This window comes from Hydra viridissima, unplaced genomic scaffold (genome assembly GCF_058129835.1).
Source record: "Hydra viridissima isolate aposymbiotic clone 2 unplaced genomic scaffold, HvirCarnegie_v1 scaffold_6, whole genome shotgun sequence".
Taxonomy (NCBI): Eukaryota; Metazoa; Cnidaria; class Hydrozoa; order Anthoathecata; family Hydridae; genus Hydra; species Hydra viridissima.
This window is the reverse complement of record NW_028324305.1, coordinates 1,494,054-1,513,328: the sequence shown is the minus strand read 5'-3', so window position 1 is coordinate 1,513,328 and position 19,275 is coordinate 1,494,054. Positions and strand designations below refer to the sequence as shown.

General features: G+C 30.2%; 1 protein-coding gene across 1 annotated transcript; it reads right to left on the bottom strand.

Moving 5' to 3' along the window:
- Positions 1-2,309: 2,309 nt before the first annotated feature.
- Positions 2,310-12,443, bottom strand: LOC145189930 (progranulin-like). Its single transcript, XM_090090505.1, has 9 exons — positions 10,793-12,443; positions 9,359-10,565; positions 8,784-8,852; positions 7,727-7,903; positions 7,149-7,373; positions 6,116-6,340; positions 3,724-3,948; positions 2,852-2,956; positions 2,310-2,719 (listed from the first exon to the last, which is right to left on the bottom strand). The coding sequence occupies exons 1-9, from the start codon at positions 11,069-11,071 to the stop codon at positions 2,691-2,693; spliced, it is 2,541 nt and encodes an 846-aa protein (XP_089946631.1). The 5' UTR covers positions 11,072-12,443; the 3' UTR covers positions 2,310-2,690.
- Between the last annotated feature and the right edge of the window lie 6,832 nt (positions 12,444-19,275).

Here is a 19,275-nt window from a genome sequence, read left to right as displayed (position 1 = left end):
TTTTTGCCTATTTAATTAATCATTATTTCACCTGGTTCACAGTTTGGACAAGCTTCTTCATTCCCAAGTTTGAGAGTCCTGTATTTAGTTGTAGGTTGACAAGATCGTTTGTCTTCAGAGCTGGCACAAAAGATTGTGACTTGTCACTTGGACCTGTAGAAAAATAAAAAATAATTGATGTTGCATCAACATCATTGCCTCATTATAGAATAGTAGGCTTATTGACCAAAAAATTGCTACTTTTTTATCTATATATTGGCTTTAGGACTTTTAATTATTTATCACCTAAATCTTGTTTGACTAGCTTTCAATAGAGACTCATAAACCATTTGGATGGAGTTAACAAGTAGATCTTTTACCTGGGGTAACTGGAACTGGATGTCCACCAGTTTCTCTTGAAAGCCGAATGGTCCCATAAGGTGAAGACTCTTTGTTGGAGACAACATTGGAAGCTATATGGTCTGCAACCTGAGGATCTTGTGCTGCAAGGCTCCTCATGTTCTCTCTGAACGTGGACTGAGTGCATTTGTGGGGCAAACCCCGTCAAAGTGGGCTTAAGCAGGTTGAACATTGAACAGCCTGAGAATTTCCTTCTTTTTTTTCTTCTAAAAACATTTAAGTGCAAAGAATTTTTTATTTAAACATCGTCATGTAATGTTATGTAATGAAGTAAAATGCACAACATTACATTGTCCATACATTCTACTTTTAAGGGATAACAATAAATAAGATTACTAGAAATTGTAATAGTACTTGTTATAGTTGCAATCAGTGATTTAAATGAAAATCTTACCTGCTTCTGCAAGAGGGCTCTTCTAATTATTCTTCAACCGAGCTATTCTGCAAATAAGACATGTGCACTCTTGCCCACGAGTTTCTGGTTTGATTTCAATACTTTTGAAGTCAAACAGTTGTGGCAGAGCAACATCTTTCCCCTCATCTTTCCTCTTGAATGTTGTGCGACAGGCTTCACAAAGGCCTTCAGGGACTCGTCCATCAGAAAAACCAAAGATGGTTTGATATATTTTTGAAATTCTATCAGCTTGGTAGGCACTGATTTGACGAGTTGCCTTTTTCATGCATGTCAAACAGACCACTTTCCGGTTTTCTTCATGGTTTCTAGCTTTATATGGCATTGTGATAGATAACCTGTCAAAAAAGTTTTATGTGAAGTATGGGTTCAAATTATTGATTGTTAAGCTTTAACTTAATTTTATTTTTACTAACAAAGAATTTTAGCTTACCTTCAAAGTTTTAATGCTTTTTCACTTGTAGCTTGAGCTAAAATAATGAGTTTTCCCGAAAAAATGAGATAGTTTTCTTGCACTGATGAAAACATGTGATATCAAAAATAATTGCCTTGCATTGTTTACACACATATGCAAATATATAAATTTTATGGATAATTGATAAACCTTTAAAATATCCAGGATAGAGTTGGGGTTAGAATAAAGCCAATATTTTCTGCAAAACATGTTCGCGCACAAAGGCTAGGGCTCATTTTTGCCTAAATTAAACTTCAGAAAATCGGTTGAGCTTTGATACATATAACCACATCGTGACAAAGTCTTTCAAGTTACGATACAACTCACAAATTAAAAAAAAACCAATTTTTTCTGTTTTACAATAAGAAAACTTTGCTTTTTTTTATAACAAACGCTAAAGTGAAAAGGTTTGTCACGTACTTTATGTGAACATTTTGCAATCGTATTCACTAAAAAGTAATAAAAATTTACAAATAATGGTTCGGTTGCGCTAAAGACAAATGTATTAAAAATGAGTCTCGGTTGTATTTTATTCGGTTATATTTCCTCAATATTCTCGGCTGTAGTTTTCGGTAAATTTATTGTATAAATTATCTTACGCGTCATTCGCAACAGAACTGTTTTTTAAAAATTGCTTATATATACAAAAGAAATTATTGACGCCAAATACGGTTTGCATAATCTTAAATTATGAAGTTCTCGGTACCGAAGCTTATCGCGGTATGCATAAGTCATTAACGAAACAACCAATCGAATTTAACTAAAGCTATCGGCTTTTTTTTTTAGAAAAAAACTGGTTTTCCGCCTTAGTACACTTGAGATGTTAAAAGTTGAGATTTTGGGAGGGTAAGGTTGGCGGATCAGCGTGAGGGGGAGTTAATCTATCTGAAATAGGCATTTTTTAACTGGAGACATTTTTCCTCGTAATAGAACCAGAAGAAGCTTGAGTATCACTAACAGAAAATTTTTTAAAAAATTTCCTGAAAAAAACCTTTTCGTGCGCATAAAATTTCAAGCAATAAAATAAAAAAAAAAAAACAACTTAATATCTATGATTCTTGGTAAATTTTAAAATTTCATTAACAAAAACAGTTACAAAATCTCCTATAAAACTGAATTCCCTTCCAGAGGTGTGGCGGAAATAATGGAACTGTTATGAACAGAAAACAAATAAAAAGATTTATGTGTTTATAAATATAAAAGATACGAAAGAATAATTTACCAAAAAAAAACCATTTATAAAATATTCTTATCCTATAGAAAATTTTTTTTCAAGAATATTTTCATTTTTATATATTCTTATTTCGTGCTAATTTCATAATTATGAAATAATATTAGTAATATTAAAAACGGAAATAAAAAACTTAAAATAAACTAATAGAATAAAAATCTCGCTCTTTGATCAAATTAAGTTGACGTCATCCCTTAATACAAAACGTAGTCGCCCTCATCTTCTAAAAGAATTTGAAAAAATAATAAAATAATTTAATACAGAATTTTCAAATAAACAACGAAAAAAAAAAAAAAACGAAAAAACGAAAAAACGTCGAATATACTTTGACAAACCAAAAAAATAAGGTACCCACTTTTATTTGTATTGAAACCGTCAGAATGTCCAAGAGTTTTTTTATTGGTTCGGGCGTTTCGAAGCTTGATACCAGGTTCTTTTTTTTCTTCACGATAACATACACCTTTACAAAAACAACAATATAAACTAAACAACAACTTAAAACGTGAAAAAACAGTTCCATTTAATAATTATTTACAATAGTATTCACTCAAACGAAAATGATTCAACACGAGTTGAACCGTTGTCTTAAACTACTTCACACGCTTTTTTAATATTTAAATGTCGTGTTAGGTGCTGAGTCTAGAGCCAAGAAGTAACCACCAGAAATATCTTTTAAAAAAAGAAAAGTAAAGAGCAAAACTCCCGCAGAAACAACGATAAACCTGTGGGCAATTTATTTGGTCGGTGCAACAAACTACATTCAAAAGTAGACAGCAACCGTAATGATCAGGTGCTGTATGGCAACAAGTGTAACCATCGGGGCACTGAGAAAGATTATCTGAATGCGAAGTATTCTTCACTTTGAGAATAGCGCTTGTGTAAACTTTTAACTACTTCGTTGCCAGTAGAACAAGTAAATTCTGTTTTGCAAAAGATATAACCACACATACAAAATAAACTATTGATATGGAAATTCTTGAACTTTATTTCAGAACGGACGGAGAGGGGAGGAGGATCATTAAAAAAAAAAAACAATAAAGGGGGGAAAAATATTTAGGAAAAGTTTAGGTTATAAAGAAAGTGGAAATTCCCCTCATCATTATAAAAAAAAAAGTGGAAATTCCCCTCATCATGCCCCATCTTGAAAAACAATAACAAAATCATTCCCGCTTCTTAAAAAACAATAACAAAGAATAACAAAAAATGTTACTATGCTCAAACTCTAACCTCCACTACTGCAACTATAACCATGTGGGCAACAATGCTTGAGGTCATCACAGCAAACTGCATTTTCAAGTGGACAGCAACCATATTCATCAGGTCCTATTTTGCAACAGGTATAACCATCAGGGCACTGAGATACACCATCTGGACAATCAACATTCTTTACCTTGAGAATAGCGCTGGTGTGTACTAAACCTTTAACTCTTTCATTTCCACGAGTACAAAATCCTGTTTTACAAATTTTACAGATTTAATATTGGGAAAACATCTCTCAAAGCATAAAACTTTAACAACAGGAACTGTATTTTGATTATTGACGAACAATAAAAAACTAAAACAGAAACACATTTTTATTTAAAAAAACAAGAGGAAAATAGGTACTGAAACAACTGTGCACTTTAACAGCCAGTACAAAAGAAATAGAAGTTATGTGTGTTAAAGACACTTGTTCAGAGTTTTTTTGCCAACATTTTTGTTTTAAAAAAAAGTGCAGTGGCATCAAAAAATGAGATATTATTGCACTTTGTAGGTTTTGTGTATCAAAAGAAAATTTGAAGGTCTTCAAAAGTCATGACTACTGGTATTTTGAATTAAATTTATGCGGACATGGGATGGAGCATGTGCACATTATGGCTGACCTTTTACTGCTTCTTTCTTCTATAGGCTTTAGACTTTTATAAAATGCATCAAACGTTTTTTTAACTTTGATCAGGAATTACTAAAAAGCCGCACAAAGTTTAAAGGATCATAACTTCCTTATTTTTTAAATATTTTTTAAAGGCAAAAAAAGTATTTTATAGTGAATTGTTTCTTTGATTTAATAAAATATTCAATTTGATTCTAGGACTCAATTTCATCTAACACAGTCAACTAAACTCTTAATACATCCTTTTGTTTTTTGGATGATATTTTTTGGGGTCAACTTTTGTCAAACAATACTTAATTCCATTTTTTAAGTTGTTGGAGTATTTTGGCTTTCCAATTTGCTTTCCAACTTTCAAATTCTTGTACAAAAATCCTTTCAGCAACCAAAAATTTTCAAGCGGCCTGCATTCTGGTAAATTTGGTAGATAATCATTTTTTGGTACAATTTCAATCTTTTAAGCCTTTAAATAGCCCAATACACTTTTGGCATAATGAGAAGATGCAAGATCTGGGCAGAACAAAAATTTGTTACTATGATGATGCTCTTTTATAAAGGGGATGAGTTTCTTTTGAATAAAATCCACCAGGTATATAAATTGGTTGATAGCATTGCCAAATTCTCAAAAATACAGTTTAGAGATGTCATTGGACCAAATTGTGATCCAAACTAGTATTTCTTCTCGAAACTTTTTTCATGACTATATTTAACATTTGATGGAGTCAATATAGTATTACTTGAGTAAAAATTGGCATTTTTATTAATGGAACTTTGATAGAACTGTGATCTAAATTAATCGAACTGTGATTAATTGATTAATCAAACTGTTATCTAAAGTAAAATATGATTCATCATCAATGATCCATTCAAAATCTGAGTAATTTTTGTAAAATCTACTGCGACAAGTTTGAACTCTTTGCATCATTTGATCATCTTACTTAGGAAATTTTGGTTTTTTTAATTAGAAGAAATTTATTAACAAAGCAAAATAATGAATTTAAAAGCTACTTATCTTGAGAATTACCATCTTGATTATCAAAAATGGCTTTTAGCTTGGTAACCTTACATTTTAACATTTTTTGGCTATATAACCACTTCCAGCCCTTTTTTTCCAAATTTGTTTTCAATACATTTGTCTTAAATTGTCTTTCTTGGAGTATTTTCAGCTTGGAAACTCTTTACCATATGTTTTTCCAAGATTCACATTTTCTGAATAAAACTCATACGCACATTTTCAGCATTCATCTCAATTTTTTTGTTCACCTTTATTTTTAAATCTTTAATAAAAGTTCTTTTTGTGCTTTCTGATAACTAGAAATTCTGAGTTTAACAAATACTTATAAAACAAAACATTTTGAAACAAGGAAAAATTGAATTAAACTTTGCACTGATTTTTAGTGATCAATCATTAAAGGAAATTTTAATGCTTAACTCCAAAGTTCATCAATACTTAACCAACTTTTTAGGTTAATTATATTACTTGTTATTGATATTTTGACACAGAACTCTTCTATTTTTAGGTAAACTTCAAACAAGATTCATATTTGAATTAACCAAAGATTTAAGACTTAACAAAATGGTCAACAGAGTTTTGGATTTTGCTTGAAATAAGCTGGATAAGCAATTGAACTTTCTCTACACTTCTAGGAAAATTATAATCAGAGGGCAAGTTTTCTTATAGTCATCCAACTAACTAGAAGCCTTATTACTCTTAAAAAGTGAACAAAAAAAAAAAATAATTCAAACTCTAACCTCCACTACTACAACTATAACCTTGTGGACAACAATACTTGTGGTCAGCACAGCAAACTGCATTTTCAAGTGGACAGCAACCATATTCATCAGGTCCTATTTTGCAACAGGTGCTACCATCAGAGCACTGAGATACACCATCTGGACAATCAACATTCTTTACCTTGAGAATAGCTCTGGTGTGTACTAAACCTTTAACTCTTTCATTTCCACGAGTACAAAATCCTGTTTTACAAATTTTACAGATTTAATATTGGGAAAACATCTCTCAAAGCATAAAACTTTAACAACAGGAACTGTATTTTGATTATTGACGAACAATAAAAAACTAAAACAGAAACACATTTTTATTTAAAAAAACAAGAGGAAAATAGGTACTGAAACAACTGTGCACTTTAACAGCCAGTACAAAAGAAATAGAAGTTATGTGTGTTAAAGACACTTGTTCAGAGTTTTTTTGCCAACATTTTTGTTTTAAAAAAAAGTGCAGTGGCATCAAAAAATGAGATATTATTGCACTTTGTAGGTTTTGTGTATCAAAAGAAAATTTGAAGGTCTTCAAAAGTCATGATTACTGGTATTTTGAATTACATCTATGTACATCTTGAATTACATTTATTGTGACTGAACTTTAACTGTTTCTTTCTTCTCTAGGGTTTAGACTTTTATGGAATGTGCTAAGCATTTTTCTAACATTACAGGAAATTTAAATGCATAACTCCATATTTATCAGTACTCAACCAACTTTTTAGGTGAATTATATTACTTTTTACTGATATTTTGACACAGAACTCTTCTATTTTTAGGTAAACTTCAAACAAGATTCATATTTGAATTAACCAAAGATTTAAGACTTAACAAAATGGTCAATAGAGTTTTGGATTTTGCTTGAAATAAGCTGGATAAGCAACTGAACTTTCTCTACACTTCTAGGAAAATTATAATCAGAGGGCAAGTTTTCTTATAGTCATCCAACTAACTAGAAGCCTTATTACTCTTAAAAAGTGAACAAAAAAAAAATTCAAACTCTAACCTCCACTACTACAACTATAACCTTGTGGACAACAATGCTTGTGGTCAGCACAACAAACTGCATTTTCAAGTGGACAGCAACCATATTCATCAGGTCCTATTTTGCAACAGGTGCTACCATCAGAGCACTGAGATACACCATCTGGACAATCAACATTCTTTACCTTGAGAATAGCTCTAGTGTGTACTAAACCTTTAACTCTTTCATTGCCTCGAGCACAAAATCCTGTTTTACAAATATTATAGGTATATTATAAAATCATTAGATCATTAGGGAAAAATCAAAAAGTTAACTATTTCAATATATTTCCTGAAAATCATTTTATGTTATTATCAAAATGATCATTAGTTAATAAGAAATTGATCAGCTTACTTTGTATTAGAACTGCTCTCATTGTATAAAAAGAAACCTTTTTTTCAGCAATTAATTTTTTTAAGGCTGAATTAGCTATTTTATTATAACTATAATTAATAATTTACATTTATTATCACTTGCTAAAGAACAAATTATTAAACTTTAAAATAAGCAAAATGTAAAAAAGAAAAAAAAAAAAAAAAAAAAAAAGCTGTGAACTTAACCTCCACTGACACAGCTATAACCATGTGGGCAGCAACTCTCTTGGTCAGCACAACACACAGCATTAAGGAGAGGACAACAGCTATACTCCCCAGTATTTAGCTTGCAGCATGTATTGCCATCTGGGCACAGAGAAACACCATCTGGACAGTGAACATCACTGACTTTTAGAATGATTTCTGTAGTAAAATGAAAAGAATTCTATTTCAACAAATAAGTTTTTAGAAAATGCAGTGAATTCAGGCTAAGATCATATTTCAGTTAAATGTCAAAACTATTGTGAGATATTTGAATTAACAATATTTTAAAAAAGAAACTAATAATTTGTTTATCAGAGTTGGAATAAAAGCGAAATGTGAATATCTTATACTCCATCAAATTCTGTATTTTCTGAAGACTGAACTTTGACGAAGACTTACTAACTGCTGATTTCATTGACTTTTTTTATTATTTCAACAGACCTCAATGCAAAAGTGAAGACAATAAAAGTGAAGATATCAGAATCAGAATCAAATATTTAATGAGCTTCCAAGCACTTTCAACTACACCTTAACTAGTTGACAGCAAAGGTTGAATGTTTCTATTTAAACAAAAAATATTTCATGTATATTATTTCAACTAAATTATTAACTATTCTGTTTACTGATCAATTTTGTTTAGCATTTCAGATTTTTTTTTTTTAAATAAGTTTCATATAAATAGTTCATATTAAGTATAAAATGTAAATATCTTGTTAAATGGCAAGTAATTAAATTAAATAACTTTGTTAAAAAACTAATTAAACCACAAAATTTTGAACTTCAACTACAGCCTTTCTTTAACTGAATGACTTATGTTCAAAGTTTAAATAATGTAAATAGCATCTTGATGAAATTTTTTAAGATAAAAAAAAATTTAATACAAAAACTTCATCAAGATGCTCTTTACATTATTTAAAAAAAAAAAAACAGAAACCTCCTAAAAATATTAATAATATTCTGAACAAATAACGAATATGGTCACAAATTTAGTTTTTAACTAAACTATTAGGAGATTGAAATCTGTTTAAAATGCACCAACCTTTTGTTAGATGAAAACTCTTTAACTTTTTTAAAGCTTTTATGCTTTCAGCTCCATTGCTGCATGTACCTAACAGAAAAAATTCAAAAGCTAAATCCACTTTTTATTTAAACTAATTTTTTGTTCAATATTTTAAAGGATCTTAAGTTATGAAAATAAACTACCTTAATTTGGAAAAAAGTTTTTTTTTTTGAAACAAAAAACTTTTTTTATAGCAATAAAGTGGAATATGTTTGGTGCCCTTAAATGATAACTTTACAACTGACCAACATCAAACATTTGACCTGAATAAATTAAGACTGTTTTTCATGTTTTTTCATAATGTGTTTGGCTTCAAAATTTATTTCAAATTAGAACTAATCACAAACTCAATTTTTAAACTGAACTAAAAATTTTTACTATCTGTTTTGCTGATCATATATCAAATGAGTAATGGTCATAAGGAATCTTTTTAAAATTATTTCAACTTATCTATAATGTACTAATTTTATATAAACTTGATTTTAAGTGAACAAGCATAAATACAACAATTTTTGATTTTTATAACAGCACATAGAAACCAGAAATATAATTACCGCTTCCATCACACAAATAACCATACGGACAGCAATGCATTCTGTCACTGCAGCAGGTGGCTTGAGGCAATGGACAACAACCATACTCTTCTGACTCCAATAAACAACATGTATATGAGTTTGGGCAACATGTGGAGCCCCCAGGACAAATAGTTCTTAGTTTAGAAATGGTTATTTTTAGAGAAGTAGTTATTTTATTTTCAACATTTAGGCAACCACCAATATTACATTCAGATCCTGGTGGACAACAGTGAATATTATCATCACAAACTACAGAATTTGAAATAGGACAACATCCATACTCTCCATTTTTTAGTAAACAGCATGAAGAAACAGAATCACAGAAATGAATATTATCAGGGCATAGAATGGGTAAGTTTTGCCTTTCAGCTACTGCATTTTTTAATAATGAAGCAAGTTTCTTTTGGAGTAAATTTGTAAATGATCCATTGTTAGCAATGCATTTAAACTTTTTCAAATCACATTTTGTATCTTCAGGGCAATAAAAAGTGTTATCTTCACATGAAACAATAGCTGATTGTGGACAACACCCATAGACATCTTGTTTTATTAAACAGCACCTCTCACTGGTTGGGCAAAAATATAAATCTCCAGGGCATAAGATATTTTCTATTTCTGAATTAAAAATCTTTTTTTTATTTGGAGGAATAAGTTTTGCTTTTTGTTTTTGCAACATAGGTAATATTTTATTTTCTTTAACACAGTTTTTGGTTTCAATACTGCACAGGAAACCAGATGGACAACAATGTATTCCATCTGAACAACAATCAGCATTTGGGTATGGACAACAAGCATAGTTTCCATCTGGTTTCAAGCAACAAGTGCTACCTTCAGCGCAGACTGAAGTATCTTTACAAAAAACAGGTTTCTGATCAAAGTAACTTAACAGATTTTCTTTTTTAATATAAGGTGCAGTTTTAGTTAAATCTTTATACTCAAATCTTTGGTTTGGTACACAATTTGGAATATTACATACGTAATTGTATGGACAACAATGTGAGTAATCATTACAACAAACAGCATTTGAATATGGACAACATCCATATTCACCACTGAGTAATAGACAACATGTGTAAGTATCAGGACATGTGCTACATCTGTCAGGGCATAAAACATTCCCTAGGTTCATTAACTCCAAATTTTGAAAAATATTTACACTGAAAGGATTTCTTGCATTGCCATGTATCTGTAGAAAAATTACATAAGAACAGTAAACAGACATTAAATGGTATATACACACATGCACACACACACACACACACACACACACACACACACACACACACACACACACACACACACACACACACACACACACACACACACAAAATATTAAGTACACCTAGTATAAAAACTTAATACACAGTTTTGTAAAAGCATCTTCACTTTAACAAGCCAAAAATTTACACTTACCCTCTTTGCTGGATGTTTTTCTAACATATCTCTTTTATGGCTACCCCGAAAGCACTGATGTTCTTTTAAATCGCAAGTATAATCATAGGGGCAGCAGTATTTTCCATCAGAGCAACATGTTGATTTTGGATAAGGACAGCATCCAAAAATATTTGAAGATAATAAGCAGCAAGTTTCATCATCTCTACAAATTCCTTCATCTTGACAGATAATATCAGCAGTAATGAAACCAAAAACAGAGAATAGTGTTAAAAAATGTATATTTTTGATATTAACCATCTTTTAGTCCTAAAATAAAAGTGTTTCATTTTTTAATTGTAAATATATTCAGATCAAACCACTTTCACCTATTTCGTATACTGTATAGAATTATTTTTTAATTGTAAATATATTTAGATCAAACCACTTTCAGCTATTTAGTATACTGTATAGTAATAGCATGCATAAAACAGTTTTACAGTGATTTTATTTTTAATTAGATTATTGCTTAAGTTCTTCAAGTTACTTCTAACCTTGTATACAACTACACTCCAGGTTTTGTATTCATATTTATGCATGTTTATACAAGTATTTATCATACTATACAAGTAAAAATTACTATTTTGGGTTGTTTCTAAAACAAAAACAACTTGATTTGATAGATTATTTGAAGATTCAAAGGACCTGACTGTTCACAGTTTTCAAAAATCTTCTATTAATACCCCAATACTTTTGAGAAATACATACTAATTTTTCTGAATCCAAAAACTAAAAAATTATGTAAAAAATCTTTCCTGAAATTATAAAGACAAAAATCCATGGATTTTAATTCAAATTTTAAAAGATAAAATGATTGCAAAGATAGTTTAGCTAGAAAAACAAATCTAATATACTAATATCTTTAAACACACAGAGCCAATATACCAATAATTACAATGAAAACAATTTCTGCAAAACATATGAATATAAGATCAAACAAAACAAAAAAAGCTTTGCGAAGTTTAATCTTGGAAAAATTTTCCAGAATTTTTTGACGGTTAACTTTATCTGGATTAGACTGTCTGCTACTAGTTACTTTCTATCCACCAAAACATAAAAGATGTGTAAGATTTAACTATACAACAGTCATAAGTGATTTCAAATAAGATAACCTAAAGATGGTAAACTCAACTTCCAAAACATGATGAAATTTTTACTTATACCTTTTTTACTGCAAAAAAATGCAACGGGAGATTTTTTAGAACTAGTCACACCTAAAGAGTTCTATCAGATATATATTAGGACCTGGAGGTGCTTATTTTCTAATCGTTTTAAATGTTCTGTATGCCACATAAAGATTTCAACTTCCAAATATAAGTTAACTAAGATATGATTTCTCTTCACGCTAAAGTGTTATTTATGAATTTCCGATTATTCATCCATTGATACATTTATTATGTTAAAAAGTAGCTTTTTACTAATTTTCTTTCTACGTTTAGTTAAAGTTTATCAAGATTTCCCAAACTTTGAAAAAAATTTCCAGACATTGTTTAACTATTAGATGACGCTATATGTAAGCCTTATAAAATATTTCAAATCTTTAAAACCGAAAGTTTTTTTTACCCTCCATCACAAATTCACGTGACTTCTAAAAATTGCCAATATTGACATCAGTGTAACTCTTCACCATTACCTTTACAATGCTTTCAACAATAACAGAACTTTATCCACCCACAGAAACTCCAAATTTAGTCGCAAGGTTTTTAATAGAAAACACGGTGACCGAAATTTGCATAAGCATAAAAGTTGCAATATGCTTTAAAAATAAACACGGTTAAAAAAATACAATTATCATAAAAAAAGATAATAAGCATAAAGCGCTTTAAAAAAAGTGTTTGAATTTAAATTTGAAAAAAAAAAAAAAAAGAACTGAATGTTCTGATGAAATGAGTTTTACTGCTAATACCTTTACTGACCAATCAAAATTATTGAATAATTGTTGTCTCATTCCTGTTCGAGTAGCGCTTCCTAAACTCTTTCACAACCAACATTAAATATTGTTTCTGTTCTTTCTCATTAGTGAAGAGCTTGTTATAATCATCTAAAAGGGCCACTCCTCGCTCTATTATATTATTCACAACTCTCAGTGAACTAACAATAGGCTTCATAGCTGCATAGTGTTCGTTGTTTTCCCAACTAGCGGGATCAGTGCTCAGAAACGTTAATGATATACCATTAAAATCTCGAAGAACGTACGTATTTGAGACGAGGTTATCAAGTTCTTTTGAATGTATATATATATATATATATATATATATATATATATATATATATATATATATATATATATATATATATATATATATATATATATATATATATATATACACACACCAAATAACACGAGTTCTCTAAATACAATTATTAAGTTATTATGAGAAACTTTCGCTGGATTATGGTAACCAGCATCATCACCATCAATTTTCCATAGTAAGAAATTATTTCTAATTAAGAATTATACATATTTATTATAATTATATATATATTTATATTTATTAAATGTGTATAAATCCTAATTAGAAGCATGACACATACTAAAGTTCTTCATATAATTTACTTAAGGATAAAAAAGAAAGAAGCCATTCAACTGCTGACGTCAGTTAATTTTAAACGTTTTTTGTAACTTAAAATAATTTTACGAGCTGAAGATGCTGGTCACCATAATCCAGCGAAAATTTTTCATAATAAATTAATATTTGTATTTAGAGAATTTGTATTATTTGATGTTTTTTATTAATATAACACACTCTTATACACTCTTATATATATATATATATATATATATATATATATATATATATATATATATATATATATATATATATATATATATATATATATATATATATATATATATATATATATATAATCAAGCAAGCATACGTTTATTGTGATACATATACAATATATTACAATTTCAAACATAATCTGTGTTTTCGAGCTTGAGCACTGTGCACTCATACAGTGTTTTACTGTTCATTTTTTGTTCATGTAATGCTCATACTAAAGCACAACGGTTACAATTCATTCGCCTACAAACTGTAGGACGTGCAGGCGCCTATAGTCAAGTAATTGTATCCCAGAATTCTATGATACTTACTACTTACCTTTTGCATTAACACCTGATCAGTTTAAAGTACTGACAATACTGAGTAATAAGTGAGTATATGCTTACTAACCTGGGTTTGTTCTTGAAGAGCCAGAGGTTGCATCGAGGAGCTGAGATGGCCAACGAAGCTGTAAACCATGTCTTAAGTAGAAACAGACTGTGAATATACAGATATCCCAGAGTCCATGTTTCTCTATAGCTGTCTATTTGAACTGTCCGCGAAACATCCACAGTTTGAGAACATAAATTGTTTTAACCATCCACTAGGCACGATAACGACCAGTTGACTTTTTGAATGAAATACCCTCGGCCGGTGCACCTCCAAGAAACTCGCTTAACTGATGGTGAGCAAATTCAATCATTTCATCAGTGATATCTGAAACTTTGTTAACAGTGTGTTGATTGATGAAATCTGTTAAGCTATTTGGTTAATTGAGGACCATTGTACCTAAAATTATTTGAGCACTGTAATCTCAGGACTTTTTGATGGCCAAATAGAATTACATGACCATTGCTTCCAAAACAATTTCTAGAATATGATGGCACCAGGCATCCACAATACATCTTTCTCCATCTCTTTCTCAAATAATACACGAGCCCCATTAAACCGTGTAAACTTGCTGGTATAAGAGCTTTTTCCACACTTCTAATAGGTCTTCCGCATTGGCATAACACGCACTCCTCACCGTTCTTCTCAGCTTGCCTATAGTGCAATAATAATAATAATAATAATAATAATAATAATAATAATAATAATAATAATAATAATAATAATAATAATAATAATAATAATAATAATAATAATAATAATAATAATAATAATAATAATAATAATAATAATAATAATAATAATAATAATAATAATAATAATAATAATAATAATAATAATAATAATAATAATAATAATAATAATAATAATGATGATAATAATAATGATAATAATAATAATGATAATAATAATAATAATAATAATAATAATAATAATAATAATAATAATAATAATAATAATAATAATAATAATAATAATAATAAAAATAACAATAATAATAATAATAATAATGATAATAATAATAATAACAATAATAATAATAGTAATAATAATAATAATAATAATAATAACAATAATAATAATAATAATAATAATAATAATAATAATAATAATAATAATAATAATAATAATAATAATAATAATAATAATAATAATAATATTAATAATAATAATAATAATAATAATAATAATAATAATAATAATAATAATAATAATAATAATAATAATAATAGTAATGCAACCAAGCTGCCCTCAATTTTTTGCATTTAATTTAGAGAAATCTTGACCTGTAAACCATACGTCAGTCTGTTTCCTAGTAATAAGTTTTTCTGCAGATACTCCATAACTTGTACAAGGCATGTATTCCTGACCAATTGACCGTTCCGTAAATAAAATCTAGTAAATTACAAGAAACTCATAATTTCAAAGTGTGGTAGCAACCTCTAAAAATATTCTAAAAGTATTGAAATTTTAATAGGGTTATTTTTTCATATGTTGGAACGTTATAGGAACGTTATGGGAACGTTATAGAGCCCCACAAAAAAATCAGAAGTTCATTTTTTTGTATCACCCTTAGCCCCATGTGCATAAATTCAAAAAACACCACGGTTTAAATGTTGTAGGAAATAAATCTAACTTTTATTTTTATCATATTATCATCAATTCTAATTTCTAATCCGGTAAGTGATGTGCATTAAAACTTTTATCATCTTTTTGCAGGGAAACTAATGGTACGTTGTTCTGCTTCTAAACTACTCTGACGAAAACTCAGCCTGTTAGTTGTGTAGCCTCAGTGAGATACAATGTTGATCAAAAGTTTACCAAGTTTTACTTGAGATTTAAATTGAATTATTTCCATTAAGAGCAAAAAAAATAATAATAATGATAATAAGCATTGGTTTAAAAGTAGGAAGAGATAAATCACAAAGATGAATTCACATTGCATCAAAGTTTTAACTCATAATAGAGACCAGTTTAATCTTGTAAGTTGCTTTTTTTAACATTAACTTTCCACTATCTTACAGTCCACATTCACAACATTACAATCAATAAACATTGACTCATAAGTTTATTACTGTACTACAATTATCTCCATCAAGTTCATTTTCTCCATCATAACATTCAACACGACAATGCACATGTTCTCCATTTGCAGTTCGGATATAACTTCTACATTTCGACCATGTTGACATGCTGATCTCCTCTAAATAATTTTTTTTTTTTTTTTTTTTTTACTGTCTTTGATCTAGGTATACTTTATGTCTCGATTTTAGAAGACTTTAAATTTTATAAGTTTTACAACATGGAATTAAGTTATAGCAAAAAATTACAAAAAGTTAGATAAGATTCAACAATATTACTCATCGTAGTGAGTTTATCTAAAACTCTAGAAGCCCCAAATTTTTAAAATATTTCAAAACAGACTTTTGCTGCAGGCACTGATAAACTAACTCAAACCTTCCTATTTATAAGCTGTAATTAGATTATTTTATAACCAAATTTGACCAATTAAATTATTTAAATGTCATATTCTATAAGAAATTTCACTTTTCAAGTCTCAAAAAAAAAAAAAAAAAATTCAGCATGCGTTTTGAATTGCGGATGACCACCTTGTAGAAGAAATCCCGGCAAAGGCAGATTAGTCGGTTTTCAGACTTGGCCATATTCGGGTGATTAAAGGCTTGTGTCCAGTTACTCCTCTAAATATTTTGAATATCACACTTGTCCGAAAATGAGAATAACTACTCTGAAAAGCACCGGAAAAACCCTTTGGTGGGAACAATATACACACCTTCCTGATAAGAAAAATCCAAAAATTGAAATCTTTTATGACCGTTCGAGAAAAAAAATTCAATTTGAAGTTTTCGGCATTGTCCAAAAAGTTTGTAAAATGGTACAATATGTATCTTTGGAATAAAAATTAAAAATAAGTCAGAAATTGTATTAAAAACATTTTGTTATAATTACAAAGCCCTAATGAGTAATATTTAAATCTCAACAAGTTTTTGTAATTTTAGGAAAAAACAGTTTTTGTCAAGTGTTAAATTCTGCATGACAACTTTTTTTTAACTTCAAAGCAAAAATGCCAAAAACTTGTCAGTTCTCGAGTACATTTGTTCAAGCATAGGAAACAAACTGTTTTCCTACAGTCATCTGTTAAAAAACATGATGACTGTAGGAAAACAGTTTGTTTCCTATGCTTGAACAAATGTACTCGAGAACTGACAAGTTTTTTGATTGAACAAATCAAGAAATCAGTTTCATTCACACTTGACTTTTCTGACTCACGAGTTCCAAGTGGAATATGCAATACCTGCAGGGTTCTTTTAGGAAAAAAGTGCAAAGGTGAAAATGTGGCTTTCCCAAAACTTTATCATTTCACAGAAGTCCTGGTTAGACCAGAGACATGTGGTCAGCCTTGTGATTGCATTATTTATCGAATTGGTCATTTAAAAGCACCTCAAAAGCACCCTTTGGACGAATCAGAATCTTCAGGAGCTTCACAAAATCAAAGAAGATGTTCAGACTGTCTCACACTTGTTGGAAGAGGAGTGTCACATCAGTGAAATCAAAACACCTTCAGAGAAAATCTTAAAGAACTTGCTTCAAAGGATCCAAAAACCAGTGAACAGATTGTATCGACTGTTATCTCAGCAAAACAGTCCTTACCTCATGGAACTGTCAGGATTGCGCAAAGTGGTGGAGGCCGTCCCATGCCAATTACTCCAGGTAAAGGGAATCTTGCTTAATACTTCAACAGTAAAAGTACTACATAAAATGTTTTGCATTTTAATAAGGCCACTGCTTTTTAAGTGTCTCAAGTTGGTGTTTTTCAAATTTCTTTCCTAAAGGTCCTTCAAACCCCAAGAGACTGTTTGGTGATGTGCCACTTCTACGAGCTCAAGATCTTGTCTGCATACAAAACAACACTGGACTGTCAAACAACAACATCAAAAAACTTGCGTCTACATTAAACCAAGTCAGAAATACAAAAGTTGTCGAGCCAAGATTTAATGAAATGTTTCTTGACATTGGAAAGCAATTGGCAGACCACTTCTCACACATATACATATCCATTTCAAATGATAAGCAGCAGTCCAGAAAATAACTTGTGGTTCACTGCAAAAATCTGTCTGAGCTACTGAATGATATCTTGTTGCAACGTCATGTTCAAGGTGACTACTTGGTGAAGTTGGGCATCTATGGTGGAGGTGGTTTCCTTAAAGTCAGTCTAGGCATTCAAGAAGAAGAAACAAGACTTCCATCCATTTCACTACCAGGGAAAAAGGCTGTGTTATTTCACTCAGAGACAGTGGAGTTAAGCGCCAACTTCTCGTTGCAGTTGCTAAGGATGTTCCTGAAAATTATGATAACCTCAAAAGCATCTCGTCTTTAATTTGTCCAAGTGGAGTAGATTTTTCTTTGTCCTGTGGCTTGAAGTTAGCAAACCTTGTTTGCGGGCTTCAATCCCATACCACTCTCATCCATGTACTTGGTGTGATGCGGATCACCGTAACTTGTTACAATGTGGAAAACTCCACACTTTTGGCTCAATAAGAAAGTGCTTTGCTTCATTTCAAGATTCAGGTCTGGACCACAAGAAGGCCAAACAGTTTCAAAATGTTTTTTATGATCCACTCTTAGATGTTCATGACTCTACTTTTGTTCTTGACAAGATCCCACCCATGGAACTTCGTCTTTTACTTGGTGTGGTGAACTATTTGTTTAAAACACTGAAAGAAACCTGGGATAAAGCTGATGAATGGCCAAAAGCACTTCACATCAAGTTTCAGCCGTTTCATGGAGGCCAGTTGGCTGGCAATGAGTGTCGAAAACATTTTAAACATGTTGATCTTCTTCAAAGACTTGCTGAAGAAGACACAGCATTCCAAGTTTTTCCATGGATTGATACATTCAGAAAGTTTGATGCAGTTGTGTCCTCTTGTTTTGGAAATCAGTTGCAGAGTAACTATGTTGAAAAAATCACACAGTTCAAAAATTCCTTCCTTTCTTTGCCAAAGGCAAGTGTGACCCCTATAGTCCACGCCGTTTTCTTTCATGTCAAGGAATTCATTGATCACTGGAAGGAATCTCTTGGCAAGTACAGTGAGCAGGCCACAGAGGCATTGCATCACAACTTCAGGACACATTGGGAAAGGTACAAGAGGCCAATAGACCATCCAGAATATTTGCGAGACCTACAAAATTGTCTTGTTTATTTCAACAGCAAGAACTTGTGAAAGCATTGGCTTCTCTTGAAAATCTGTTGAAATTTTTCAAGAAAATCACCATTTTGAATTTAAAATT

Excerpts from the sequence above, each read along its gene's own strand:
- LOC145189930 (XM_090090505.1), bottom strand. The coding sequence starts at position 11,071 with ATGGTTAATATCAAAAATATACATTTTTTAACACTATTCTCTGTTTTT. Across the intron at positions 2,957-3,723 it reads TTATAGTTGCAGTAGTGGAG|GTGTATGTTATCGTGAAGAA; the intron begins GTTAGAGTTTGA and ends GTTTTTGTAAAG. Across the intron at positions 2,720-2,851 it reads CGGTTTCAATACAAATAAAA|AAGATGAGGGCGACTACGTT; the intron begins GTGGGTACCTTA and ends AAATTCTTTTAG.